Source organism: Vanacampus margaritifer, chromosome 5 (genome assembly GCF_051991255.1).
Source record: "Vanacampus margaritifer isolate UIUO_Vmar chromosome 5, RoL_Vmar_1.0, whole genome shotgun sequence".
Taxonomy (NCBI): Eukaryota; Metazoa; Chordata; class Actinopteri; order Syngnathiformes; family Syngnathidae; genus Vanacampus; species Vanacampus margaritifer.
The window spans coordinates 24,336,376-24,350,686 of record NC_135436.1 but is presented as its reverse complement, the minus strand read 5'-3'; the positions used below and the strand labels follow the sequence as shown (position 1 = coordinate 24,350,686).

At 39.0% G+C, this 14,311-nt stretch overlaps 1 protein-coding gene and 1 long non-coding RNA gene across 4 annotated transcripts in view; one reads left to right on the top strand and one right to left on the bottom strand.

The window, feature by feature from the left end:
• The first annotated feature begins 24 nt into the window (after nucleotides 1–24).
• LOC144051835 (uncharacterized) lies at nucleotides 25–13,446 on the top strand. The gene is made up of 4 exons (XR_013294050.1): nucleotides 25–225; nucleotides 7,043–7,113; nucleotides 10,527–10,734; nucleotides 13,083–13,446. It is a non-coding gene; the product is annotated as an uncharacterized LOC144051835 (long non-coding RNA).
• Nucleotides 833–14,311, bottom strand: part of esamb (endothelial cell adhesion molecule b) — a 57,589-nt gene continuing 44,110 nt past the window's right edge. For 2 of the 3 annotated variants that reach the window (XM_077565313.1, XM_077565315.1), the window contains exons 2-8: nucleotides 13,095–13,240; nucleotides 10,500–10,701; nucleotides 10,152–10,307; nucleotides 6,436–6,480; nucleotides 3,220–3,342; nucleotides 2,969–3,098; nucleotides 833–2,604 (exon numbers count right to left, since the gene is read on the bottom strand). In XM_077565313.1, the coding sequence (XP_077421439.1) occupies nucleotides 2,133–2,604; nucleotides 2,969–3,098; nucleotides 3,220–3,342; nucleotides 6,436–6,480; nucleotides 10,152–10,307; nucleotides 10,500–10,701; nucleotides 13,095–13,240 (1,274 nt within the window). In that variant the 3' untranslated portion in view covers nucleotides 833–2,132. The remainder of the gene's footprint in view (nucleotides 2,605–2,968; nucleotides 3,099–3,219; nucleotides 3,343–6,435; nucleotides 6,481–10,151; nucleotides 10,308–10,499; nucleotides 10,702–13,094; nucleotides 13,241–14,311) is intronic. The other variant, XM_077565314.1, reaches the window with a different exon arrangement.

Here is a 14,311-nt window from a genome sequence, read left to right as displayed (position 1 = left end):
TTTAAAGGGGGTGGGGATTGAAAACTAAGCATTAACTTGAGCTAACCTGTAGGTAGGATTAACATGCTAGACAACTAGCTTAATAACCTAGCTGGCCACTTAAGATGGACACACTACATACTTAGGCCAAATTTGAGTTTTTTACCTACCCCCGTCCCATCTGATCAAGGGCCCGATTCTTCTTTGCCGAAAAGATTATCCTGAGCGATTATCCGGTGGTGTGAGGTGTAGTATAATTATCCTTTTCCATCCTTTATCTGCTAGCTAAACAGTTGTTCAACATTTATGATAGCAAATCTTTGTGTGGTCAACATCAAAGTCGGCCCGAGCCAAGGACATTGTGAAGTGAAACTGAACAATTGCGTTACACAAATAGTGGAATATTAATTTGTATGACGTATCTCACAAGTCATTCAATTCACCACTGTAAAAATGAAAAGGAGAAGTGTTTGCAACTGTAATGTAGCTTAGACGTTAGCTAACAATTAGCATAGCGTCTTCCATTTCTTTGTAATTTCTGGCAGTTTGAATGCCATGACTCCATACTACCTCACACAGGTCAATCTTGGTACTACAAAATACCTCTGGTTTGTCAGAGGTTCACACATAAGAGGCAAGAGCAGTAACATAGCCATTTTTAATCGCCCCCCCCCCCCCCCATTGAAAATAAAGGAAATTCAAGCAGCCTTGACATATGCAATAAATCTGCTCCGCTAATGCTATAATCTATCCAATCTATACTGAATCCTATGCAGAGTTGCAGGGAGCTGGAACCTATCCCAGCTGAAGGATTGGTCACCAGTCAGCACATATGGAGACAAGACAACCAATGTAACACTTTTTTTTTTTTAATTGGAAAACAACTGCCAACCATCTCAAAGTGTATTTCAAATGCTACATGTAGCTGCTCACCATTTGCAAATAACACCATATGTACACATAATTTTTCAGTAGTATAAATTCCACTACACAACCAGCAGAAAGCAGGGCCTATTATGGGATGTCTCCAGCCCCTCCTACATTAAAGGTGTATTCAAGGATTTTCTCAAAAAGTAGAAGCCAAACATCCGTTTGTCACTTAAAAAAAATGAAAATAATGTGCATGCAGAAGACCATCCTACCAGCTCTCCTGCTCGCCCGGGAAAACGCTTATCAAATGTCAAGAACGTGCGGGCTCATCTTCATTGGTCTCTGACGCTGGCTTTGCATCATAGACGGATGTCCTCTTGCGACTCTCGGCCATTTTCAAAGTATGCGGTGGGATCGGTGGAGCTACAACGATGAATGGCTGAGTCCGAAGTTCACCGGCAAAATGTTACAAACACTCGAAGTGCGCATGCTGTAACAATCCGTAGTGTGGCACCGCGCCACAGGGTGGCGCCTCCTTGTTTTTGTTGTGCCTATGCAGCACTTTTTCATTTTGGCCGTCAATGTATTTGACGCCGTGGACATGTACGCTTATCGTGACGCGTGGTAGCGCCGAGAAGCCTTCTGTTTTTGTTTCCCTTTTAATAAAGTAAGCCTGCGGACTTCCAGTTCCTTTGTTCGCCATTTTTGCTATCCAGCTGCGCCGTCCATTGCTAATCAGCCACCGCGCATTACAATGCGCAGCTAGGAACGAGCACACACAACGTCGTAGTGTCAATTTGATTGACAGGATCGAGAACCGATCGTTAAGATGATCCACCCGGACGACACAGCAACAAAAGATCCTTGAATACACCTTTAGCTGTCAGTAATCACCAGCAACAGTCCAACACCGTCAACTATGTTCACTATTTTTCTTTTTGCTTACATTCTGTCTACCATCACAGGCAACACATACAATGCTCCATGACCTTTAAATTCTATAGAAAAACCTGAATTGTCATTTTGTGGTTTTTGTTTTTCTTTGCTCTTAGTTCGAGCCTTTTTTTCTAAGCCTGAGAAACATCAACGAGAATGTGCCTGAAAACTAACAACCTAAGCTGTTTGCGCTTCAAAAAACTAAAAACATCTGGAGTGAAAATTAAAAATGTGCCGAGTCAGTAGTATGAATAAGCAGAATGTCCTCGCAGGAGGTCATAGAGAAGTCCAATTACAAGGCAGAAAAAACATTAGAGCCCGCCCCCTCCTTCCTGTCCAATTACAGGCTACACTAGAGAGCCAGCTTGGCTTTGCGCAGGCACCATAACGGCCACCGTGCCCGCCCGGGTCAGCGTGGACGACGAGCTGGCCCGCGGTGACGCCGTGAAGGCGGGCGGCGTCTGAGGCTGAGCCCCCTCCGTCCTGGCGGGGGGCATGAGGACCACCTGGGGCGGGCCCCCGTTGGCGACGGGGGGGCGTTTGTGTTTACGCGACGGCGTCCCGCCCGCGTTGTAGCCCGGCAAGCCACGCAGGGTGTTGGCCTCGCCCGGGCGGAGCTGGTAGGCGTTGATGACGGAGCCCGCGTCAGTGGTGGACGAGGGCGAGTAGGGGTAGTGGAAGGTGGGCTGGCGGTGGAGGTGGTGATCTCCGGGCCGAGGGCTGGTGGCGATGGATGACAACGTGCCGTTTTTGGACACGATGTCTGAGCCTGTGTTGCTCTTGGCCCACGAGACTCGCTTCGGGGCTTGAGCGTCCTCCCTGTATACAGGCAGAAAAAAAGAAAAAACTACTGTATTCAACAGGTCTTCTTCTGCTATGCATGCCTTGGCCTTTAGGGGGCAGTATAATACAGGCAGATCAAATCAAAACGCTGATAAACTGCCAATGAGTCATAGCTAACATGCTAGCTAATACTACTGATGTGCCTTATTTGAAGGTGGAATAATTAACAGCTGTTCATGATTGTGATGCTTCATGATAATCTTGTTTTAAGTGCTTTGCCGCCATCTTCTTGCATCAATAGAAACCACTTAGAAGGAGCGTCTAATATTAGCTTATTTTCCCTATTCGCATCAGGGCTTTGTCCCTACAACCCTGACATCCAATATTAAAGTCATCTCACTTGATCTCATTGGCTGTCTCATCCTCGGTGTCCCGCTTCCTCCTCAGGACAAATATGAGGAAAAGCACCATGGCGACCAGTCCCACCATGGAACCCAATGTGGCCGCCGCTATCACGCCCGCGTTAGAAGCTACACGACAACAACAACACAATATGTTAATCACATCTGCTGGAGTCTTGTGATTGGAGTGGCGTGAGTGTGTTGGAGAGTGTGTGTGTGTGAGTGTGTGTGTGTGTGTGTGTATACACACAGGTGATAACCTCCAGGTTAATGGAGCAGCTGTCTGAGCCGGCTGTGTTGCTGGCTCGGCAGATGTACTTCCCCGACATGCTTTTGGTCAGGTTGCTCAGCCGCAGGGTGCCTTGTCTCTCGTCTGCAAACCAACACACACATACGTGTGCGCGCACATGGTCATGAGAACTATCATTTGTTCACAACGACACAATCAGTGATAACAGGTGCTTGATTTCAAACTACTGCAAACTGTATGTTGCTGGCATTGAGCCGAAACCTATAAAAGTCACAATTTGGTGATTTTCATATTAAAAAAAAAAAAATCGATACTGTTGGTCAGTCCACACGTGTGGATTTTACTTTTACCCATATATGTATATATTAACTCATTCGCTCCCAGCCATTGTCACTGAAGCAACCCCCTTTGCTCTCGGCTGTTTTACTGGATTTTGACAGATTTTTGTAAGGCCCACAAAATATTTTCAAAATAAGTTTCATCATTATTCACAAATCTGTTTAAAACACTGGGGCGAAGAGCTTGTTGCAACATGGCCATGGTTGATCTCTTTTACTCTGCTGCCACCTGCTGGCCGTTTTTGTAATAACTACCATTGCTTCAAGCGTTCTCTTCAGTTCAGAGGCTGCATCAAAGCCTTCTGTGTGCTGTAGCATTAAAAAAAACATTAAAAAAAAACTATAAATATGTCTTTGGGAGCATGGTAATATTTATAATACAACATATTAATACGTTTTTGAGAGCAAATGAGTTAAGAGTAACAAAAAACGGTCTTAGCCGGGAATTTTTTTATTATTTTTTTTTTTTTAGAAGATGTGATTCATTCCATTCTGAAATAGATCAGACTAGTCTTTTATTGGAGAGATCTTAAAAGGAAATAATTCATTTAAATGTATGTAAAATGACAACAATAAAAGTCATTGTATATTAAGCTCCTGGAGAGCAAGAACTAAAAGCATAGTTGACCCCTAAATTTAAAAAAAAACAAACTGGGTCAAATGACACTTATTTATTTTACACTTAAACATCATTGCATGCGAGACTGTTGCATTTGGCTAGCATTTTGCTCTTCCTCACATACAGGAAGTAGTAGTACTGCTATGTCATGACACCAGCATTGTGTGCATATGATGCTCGTGTCGACTCATTAGTTACAGTTTCCTGCCATTAATCCGCCATTTAATCCACCTCTGGTGTGTTTCCAACGGCCACTTTGGCAGCACACGTACACACAGCGCTCTCCATCGCACGAGCGCGTTCGCTCGCCAGATTTTCTACTCATATTTTCGCACACAAAGGTCGCGACACCGCGGCTAGCGCGTGTCCATCGCCGTGCTTTCACAGTATTACCATTCAACAAAATCTGTTGCAGCAGCTGCCTTTAAAACCGCCATTAAAAAATAAAAAATAAAATCCTCCTGCAATTCAATCTTCAGACAACACATTAAGGGATTTTGTCATCTTGTGTTGTTTTTGGAAAACATGCTTTGTGGAATTTTAATGAACAATGACCCCTGGTTGAGACCGGAGATGCCACAACACAAGGGGGGCCCTGAGAGACAGCTGATGTTGGCTCTTATCAATGACACTGCAACGACGTGTAATGGTTCCACAAAGGGAAACATTACTGGTTGAGACACTATACAATTAATCAAGATGTGTTTGATTAGAATAAAAAAAAAAACATAAAAGAAAAAAATAAAGCATGTTTTTTTTTTTTTATTGAATTGAACTGAACAGTAAAACAGTAAGATCTGGGGGGGGGGGGATATTTACTGATATGTAATTTCGGATAAATAAATTCAGAATAGATTAATGATTAAAAAAAATTCAATGGACCATGACATATATTATTATTTTCATTATATATTAACTTCCTTCCTGCATTAAAATTTATTTCATTTTAATCAGATTATTTTTCATAATTTCAATAAAAAATTGTCTACTAAGAAAGAAATAAAAATGACCAAATAATCAATTGAACAAAATAATTAACACAACCACAAGATAATTAACTCATTCATGAAAATTTACTAAAATGTAGTTCCGTGACTAAACCAAAATCAGGTTAAATACTTAACTTAAATATTATTTAGTTTGTATTATTTCAATCAATTGGCATTTAACATAAAGTCAATACAGAGAAGATGACTAAAAAATTTTTTTTATAAATACATGTACCTATTTACTATAATGATACTATGCCAGCCTCAGTTTTGTCTATTTTTGTATTTTGCATCATGTGCAAACGCCAACCATGATCATAGCAAGAACTAAACATCTGTAATAATGTTATGACATTTACAGCACACAATATAAGCGTGGAACTAAAAAGCAGGTTGCACAACACATACTTGCCTACATTTATTTATTTCAGTGAGCAGCAAATACTCATGTAAATATTCTTAACTCATTCACTCCCAGCCATTTTCACTGAAGCAACCCCTTTCGCTCCCGGCTGTTTTACTGGATTTTGACTGATTTTGCAAGGCCCACAGAATATCGTGTTCTTTTGCTATAAAAACAAGGAACCTACCAAAAGAAAGATTAGAGGCTTTTCTTTCATCAGTAACAAAAAGTATATTCCTATCCTTTTCCGTTTTGCAGCAATTGGCATTAGATTATAGCTAAGTTTAATCATTTTTCACAAATCTGTTTAAAACAGTGGGGAAAAGAGCTTTTTGCAACATGGCCCTGGCTGATCTCTTATACTCTGCTTCCACCTGCTGGCCATTTTTGTAATAACTATCATTGCGTTAAGTGACCTCTTTAAGTCAGAGGCTGTCAAAGCCTTCTGTATGCTATAGCATAAAAAAAACACATAAAAAAAAAATGTTTTTGGGAGCAAATGAGTTAATAATTATTTTTTAAAAATACGTCTACTATGGCAGCCAATCACCAATCCAGCCTTGGCGCTAGTAGGATATCACCAAATTGTCTAGTGAACAGGATCACAATCTAACACAAGATTTTATATTTAATACAGAGCAGTAAGTCCACAAGACACAATAGTAGACGGGTAAAGATTTAAAGGAGAAAATCAACTTTTCTTGCATATTGTTAGCATCGTGCTAAACATCTAATCATGGATTAAATCAACAATTTGAAAGTCTTAACATTGAGCTCATCTGACTTGACACATACTCTGATTTTTCTCCTTTAAAGCTAAAAAAAAAAAGATTTAGGATGAAGGGATGAATGAGGTGAAACCCTTACCCATAAAGCCCAGGACCAGTATGGGCTGAGGGCATGGCCTCCATTCTTTTTTAGTGTGTGTGTGTTAGATGTTACGGGAGAAAGCAAAAAGGCAGAGATCAAAATGAACAAGAATGGCACTGCGTGATGCACATGAGGTGGAGGGGCGGAAGAGGAGGGTTAGAGATGCTCTCAGGCCCAAATCCAACTTAGGGCTCTTAGAGGGGCTGATCAAGTAATGACATGGGGCATGTTAGATTAGGCACAAAACAGGAAAAGAGGGGAGAGAGAACAGAAAGAGGGAGGGAAAGAAAGAGAGAGAGCTGAAAGAAAAGATAAGCAGTATCCAAGTTCCCGTATCAAAGGAGCGACAGTATACATTAAAGTGCCCCTAAAAGGACGACATTTGTAGCCTACTTAATCAAGTGTTGCAAGCAAAATAAACAACAACGTCAATCAGAGCGAGTAGCTTTCATTTGCTAAATCTAAAGACTTTATCGTCATAAAGAGATGAACGATGCAAATCAATCGATGCTAAGTCCTCTTGTTCAGAAGCAGATGGCCGCGAATGGCAACGCAACAACAGAATTAAATGCATTTGTGTTTTTTTTCTTATTTCCGCTTTCAGCGCTAGCTAGCACAGTGTAAACTACGACAGAGGAACACTGCTCCACCTTCACCTGGAATTGGATCAAAACGGTAAATGGAGTGCACTTATATAACACTTTTTGATCATGTTTTCAAAGCCATATTCGCTTATCTCATCCAAACGTATCAGGGTGTATAGCCTACACAAAGAAAGTTTTTTTTTAACTTTAGAATAACTTTAGCATTGAGAATCCCACGCCAAACGGCAGAGCAAAGAATGCTTTTTTTTTTTCTCTTTGGTCCCATTTTAAATCCATCTACATTGCAACTAGCCTCCTCCTAGCTAGCGCTAAGCTAATTTGTCTTTCTGATCTGGCGTCCAGGTTTGGAAACTCCCTTTTGTTTTTCGCTAGCATGACATTAGCCGGCTAACAGCGAGGCGTTAGCCAGTCAAATATTCACCGACAATTTTTCGGGGCAATTGTTTCGTTTTGTCAGTTTCAGCCTCGTGACATGTTGTGCGGGCCTAAGTGTAAGTGTTGAGGTGTTTTACCACGACTAACATAACTTAAATCATTGCCTCATTAATCATTGTTATTGCTAATAAAGCTTTTTTCTTTCATTTTTTTAAGTTAGATGTGATGATGATGATGATGTAAGGACACTGAGTCAACTATGTTGTGTTGGGGTCAGCGACGAGGTGCATGACATTTGGGCCAGCACGGCAACAGCATTGCACATCATGTTTGCCTTTGCTTTGACACATGCATGACGTCATGGTCACTAAATGACACACAGACCAAAGTGTTGACACAACATTCTTAGTTTTGCACTGGTTTTAGCGTAGGATTAAAAAATAACATTGGAAAAAATGTAGGATATTCTACACAGAAGGTTATTTGGAATTTATGTTAGCCGCTTTCACCCAATGCTTTAATTAATTGCTTGACTAAAAAAAAAATATAATTACTGTATGTGAAACAGGTCAGTCTTTGTTTTTAAGTTGATAGTAAATCAATGAGATGATGAGACAGAATCATGTATTTAAAAAAATAATAATAATAATAAATAGCACAATATACAAGCATTTTACATACAACATGAAGAATTTGAAATTCTTAAAACGTAAAAAGTACCGCATGAATTGATTAAGCCTGAGCATTTTTTTAGGTCGATTCATGATCGGTTAATCTGAATAAAAAAAAAAATAATTAAGATAAGGATTTAATGAATAAAATATTTTTTTGGTCCCTTAACGCTTACAACAATAAAGATATCTAGAACATATACCTTGTTTTTTTTGGGGGGGGGTGGGGGGGGGGGGTGCAATACTTTGTATTTTTATATGTGTCTAACTTTACAAAATGTATTGAATGACATTATCTGTGTCTTATGTTAAAGAAAAACAATCAACAAAAAAAGCAGATTTTTAAAGAGCTAATATTGGATTAATTGTTCATACTTAATACTGTACATGTTACTGTAATATTACAAGAATAATCAATAAATAAATTTGGGGGGAAAAAGTGGTAATTGCACTGACACTTGTACCGCTACAGTGCTCAATGCATGCGGTGTGTGCAGTTGTAAAAAAAGAAATAAAATACAGTAAACACCACCTCTTTTATTTTAAGGTCTGTATTTTTAGTTGTGTATTTTTGTTGATGCAAGTTTTAGTAAATGCCTTCGAGCCAAATATGTAAATAAAAAGAAAGCCGGTGAAGTGAGCCAACAAACAAGCCTAAAGCTCTCCAATTATCATGTCCATTTGTTTAATCCTCTCAGAGTGTGTGCAGCTTTCGTACATACTGAATGTTATATAAGATTAACTTCAAATTTGACGTCAAACATGCTTTTATTCAGCGATATTTGGAAGTGCCCATAAACATTTCATTCGGGCCTCATTTGGGATATCATCCTGTAATTTCGATGTGAATCTCTTTGTTGTCTGCATCACAGCTAGCTGATGCTCAAACAGGATGCTAAATTCTTTCTCATCTCATCAGTCAGTTTGTTTATATTATTTACAAGCTACTGTCTAGCCAGTCCTTTTCACGTATGATCCTCTTAAATCAGGCTCATAGTCTCGCTGGATACTCACCAAGTGAGCACACGCACACCAAAAAAAAAAGCTTGACAGTCCTCCACGTTGATCTTCACCGAACAATTGTCCCACCAATCACAGCGTAGCATTTTCAAACCATGTGACAAGTTTGTTTACAGGCCGTGGAGTGCGGCGGAAAACGATGAATCACGGTCACGTTGGTCCATTTTGGGGGAAAGTGACCTTTTTGGTGGGAACGCACTCTCAAGTTGTCACTCACAAGATTCCAACTCAAGATGCGCTATGTGGTCAAAAGTATTGGGACACACCAAATCGCATGCAAATGTATAGTTGCATTTAATTTTTTTCTGAGATTTCTTTTTCGACCACATTTTGTCACTCTGCTTCCCTGGACCTTTTCAAAAAATACACATGAAATGGTAATGTATTTTAACTCATTTTCACTGAAGCAACCCCCTTCGCTCCCGGCTGTTTTACTGGATTTTGACTGATTTACAAGGCCCACAGCATACTGTGTTTTATTGCTATAAAAACATGGAACCTACAAAAAGAAAGATTAGAGTCTCTTCTTTCATCAGGAAAAAAATATATATTTGTATCTGTTTCCGTTTCACAGCAATTAGCATTAAAATATAGCTATGTTTTATCTATATTCACAAACCTGGTGAAAACACTGGGGAAAAGAGCTTGTTGCAACATGGCCCTGGCTGATCTCTTATACTCTGCTGCCACCTGCTGGCCGTTTTTGTAATAACTACCATTGCTTTAAGCGTTCTCTTCAGTCCAGAGGCTCCAACAAAGCCTTCTGTATACTTTAACATAAAAAACGTATAAATACGTTTTTGGGACTATGGTAATATTTAAAATAGAACGTTTTTATACGTTTTTGGGAGCAAATGAGTTAAAAATGTTTCATGATGGTGGTACCTGAAGAGCTATATATATTTTAAATTGGTATTTGGTCTAAACTCTAAAGCTGTGTGAAATGCAAAAAAGTCTTTTGCAGCTGTTGTAGCGGGTGTCCCAATACTTTTGTCCGTGTGGTGACGATTTGCTTATTAGTTGAGACTTGATGAGTACTCACTCTGCATTGGCGAGAAGAAGACCTCCTGCATGGGGGCGGTCTTGGTCCACTTGTACTGAGGGACGGGTTTCCCGTGGTTTGACTTGCAGCTCAGAGTCACGTTGCCGTTGACGACGGGCTCGCCCGTCATGGTGCAGACTGGAGGAGACGGCGGGACTGGGAAGACAATATATCAGCATGTAAAACCACTGGCTTAAAACATGTTATCAAAGTTTTTTGTTTTTTTTCCATGTACAGGTAAATCCTATGGTGCATTCAAGCGCACCTCTGTGTTAAGAAGTGTGGTTACTTTGTGTGGCATTTCTGATCAAACGTAACCTTTATGTGGTGACGCTGAGGGTGCGATACCTTTGACATTAACACGCATCTGTCCAGAAATGCCAGTGCCTCCGGGTATGATGACGTCGCACACGTAGCGCCCCGAGTCCGACTCCTGCGTGTTGTTGATGAAGATGGAGAGGTTGGCAGAGGGCATGGCGGCGCTGAAGCCCGCCCGCTTGTTGAAGTCATTCTGGCCATGGCCCACTTCCCCCGAGCTGAAGTTGATCACCTTTACGGACACAAGTGGGTAGAAGGGCATCAGGTAAAAATTTTTTTTTTGCATAACTTAACTTGCTGTGGTGACCCTACCTATTTAGAACATTGAGCATTTGAGCCAGCACTTTTAACTCATTTGCTCCCCAAAACGTATAAATATGTTCTATTTTTTAAATGATCATGCTCCCAAAGACGTATTTATACGTTTTTCTTTAAAAAAAAAATTTTTTAATGCTAGAGCATACAGAAGGCCTGATGCAACCTCTGAACTGAAGAGAAAGCTTGAAGCAATGGTAGTTATTACAAAAATGATCAGCAGGTGGCAGCAGGCGTATAAGAGATCAACCAGGGCCATGTTGCAAAAAAGCTCTTGTCCCCACTGTTTTAAGCAGATTTGTGAATAATGATGAAACTTAACTATATTCTAACGCTAATTGCTGCAAAACAGACACAGATACAAATGTACATTTTTTTCCTGATGAAAGAAGAGACTCTAATCTTTCTTTTGGTAGGTTCCATGTTTTTTTTAGCAATGGAACACAATATTCTATGGGCCTTGCAAAATCAGTCAAAATCCAGTAATACATACGGGAGCAAAGGGGGTTGCTTCAGTGAAAAGGGCTGGGAGTGAATGAGTTAAGAGCATAGTATTCTAAATTGCTCTGTAGGAGTATTTAGTAATACAATAAATAAATGAATAAATAAATAAAGTATCATCTGATTTTTTTTTTCCAATTCAGCGGATGAAAGTCAAATGGACACATAAATAATAGGACAATACAAGTTCAAACAACAATATCAATTTAACTATATCAAATTAAATCTTCATAAAATGACACAAAACAATAACAGTAAAAGTAGCATTTCTCTTCAAGAAAAAAATACTCAAGTAAAAATGATGTTCCATTAAACTTCTCTGACAAGCACATTGTATACAAAAAAAGTATAATGAATAAATATAAGCGCATTACTACTAGGGCCTGACCAATTAATCGGCCGGTACCCACCTCTGGTAATTAGACAAATAACATACCGGTAGGCGCATACTGCATATCATACATTCTAATTGCATTGGCTGCGGGGCATATTTGCTTGCGCAGATTAAGCATATAAGCAGAAATGGACGTCCATCATAAAGATAATCCTGATGTGTGCAGATGGCAAGCGCCGACTTTTCTGATTTTCTCTGCGAGATAAGCCTCCAAGCATCAGACACTGAAACTGTTTAGATTATATTAATCACGCCAAGACGCACGCACGCACACACGATGTATGTGCTAATATTTTACAGGGCAGATGAAATATGTCATTAGGTTCACTTGCTCCCCGAATGAATTTGACGTGTTGCAATAATCTTAATCTCAGAAGAGCATCTTTATGAAAGGAAACACCCTGGACATGCCGTTCGAATCGTCCTCCCGTCCCGAGCCTTGAATGAAAATAAAACGGTTCTTGCCCGTAGATAAAAAAATTTTTTTTTAAAAAGTGAACCTGAAAACTCTATACAGCAGTGCTAATCATATTGCATTAACAGACTTCACAAATCCTTTCTGAGGTCATCAGTACGGCACACATTTTTGTTCTACGCAGAGGATAAAGAGTATATGACTGTGAGTTATTGCTACATTGTATTGTCTACATCATGTTATTGCTGAATCATTTGCGTTCAAGCCGTTGCTTAAAGGGTTGGCGCGGTAGGCTATAAATGCTAATTAGCATTAGCATTAAGATAGCGGAGCCTAGCAGAATGTTTGGCTGTACTTCTATTTAACTCATTCGCTGCCATTGACGGCTACAGACGTCAAAAATTAATTTGAATTATTTCTATTTAAGTTTTTTTTTCCATTTTTGTTAACAAGAGTATGAAAACCTGGAGAGAAAAAAAATTATTGTACATTTAGAACAGATGTAAAATTTGTGATTAATAGTGAGTTAACTAGTGAAGTCATGCGATTAATTACGATTACAATTTTGAATCGCCTGATGCCCCTAATTAACGTGGATTTATTTTTTTTAAGAAAATATTATTTAAAATTTTTCATAAATCGTAACTAATCGCATGACTTCATTAGTTAACTCACGATTAATCCCAATTTTTATATCTGTTCTAATACAATAAAAAAAAATCTAGGTTTTCAAACTCTTGTTAACAAAAGTGGGAAAAAATGTTTTACTAATCAAAATAGTTCAAATGAATTTTTGACGTCTACAGCCGTCAATGGCAGCGAATGAGTTAAGTATAAAGTGCATCCCTATGCGATACGTTTATTCCACAATGACTTCCATTCACCGTGTCTCCTTTAATCCCGCAAAAGATGATCACCATGTCAATTCCAGAGGAGGTCAGTACACGGTCAACTCCAGATGACAGATAATGTATTTATTTATTTTTAGCTCGCCTCTCACCTGCTTGGACTCATTCCCGGTGAAGTGCCAAATGACGGTGTTTTTGGAAATGTCCGAGCTGGGGCTGTACCAGGCTTGCAGCACCACCATCTGGCCCTTGACCACCTCCATCTCCTCCCGCGGGATTTCCACCTTTTGGCTGTCACCTGTGATCGTGACACAACGCATAGATTAACCAAGGTGTGAAAGACTTTTTTTTCTTTTTTTGGGCGGAGAAGTTTTGTGAATCAATGACTTCATTTTGAGGAGCGATTTAGTCATTTTTAGGAGCATTATTTGTTTTTGCGGGTTAATCATATAATTGTCCTGTAGCGAGGGTTTTATTAAGCTATAAAAAAATATAACAAATGAACAATTGCTTACTTTTTATTTTGTTAATTCATTGTGTATAGCAGCAAATTGCATTTTCTCGTCTAGAAGCAAAGCTAAATAGATTTTTTTTTTTTAAGATCCGCTGTGATGTCAATTCCATTTTCAAGTCAATTCAATTCAAAAAATCGATTTCATTCTTTAAAAGAAAAAGAAATGAAAGGGGACAGAAAGAAGAAAAACTCAAATCAACACACACACAAAAATAAACAAACAAATATCATTAGTTGGATGTTCTCCACTTTAACGCATTTCTAGCCAGCCAGACATCTGCGAAAAGTTGACTTCATCACCCAAGCCCTTAATTCTGGTGTTAAACTCAATTTGCTTCAGATGAAATTATGAGCCTGTCGTGAGTCCACTGAAATATGACCTAAAAACTTCATCATCATCATCATCATCATGATAAATATGTATTTAAAAAATGAAAATGGACTGGCCGCTTCATTAGGTATAGATGCACTTATGCAAAAAAAAAAAAAAAGCAATTAGGGGCAATGCTTTATGCTTAACCGACCACATTAATAGGTACAACCATCTAATGAGTTCTTATACAAGGGCTACAATAAATGCTGACATTTTTAATTTGACTTATTTTCTATGTACTGTATAAATGTATTTAAAAAAAAAAATCATGATTACATAAGGATGCATTTAAACGATTTAATTTGGTTATTACTTATATATTTTACTTGTTATCAAAGCGATTGAAGTTTGGATCATGTTTGAATTAAATGAACAGCAGAGTTTCTAATATTTCAAAATATTAAAAACTACTCTCTTTATGATGCTTTTGCAACACTATTTTTATGACCACGATTTAAAAAAATATTCCTCAATGGTTAAGT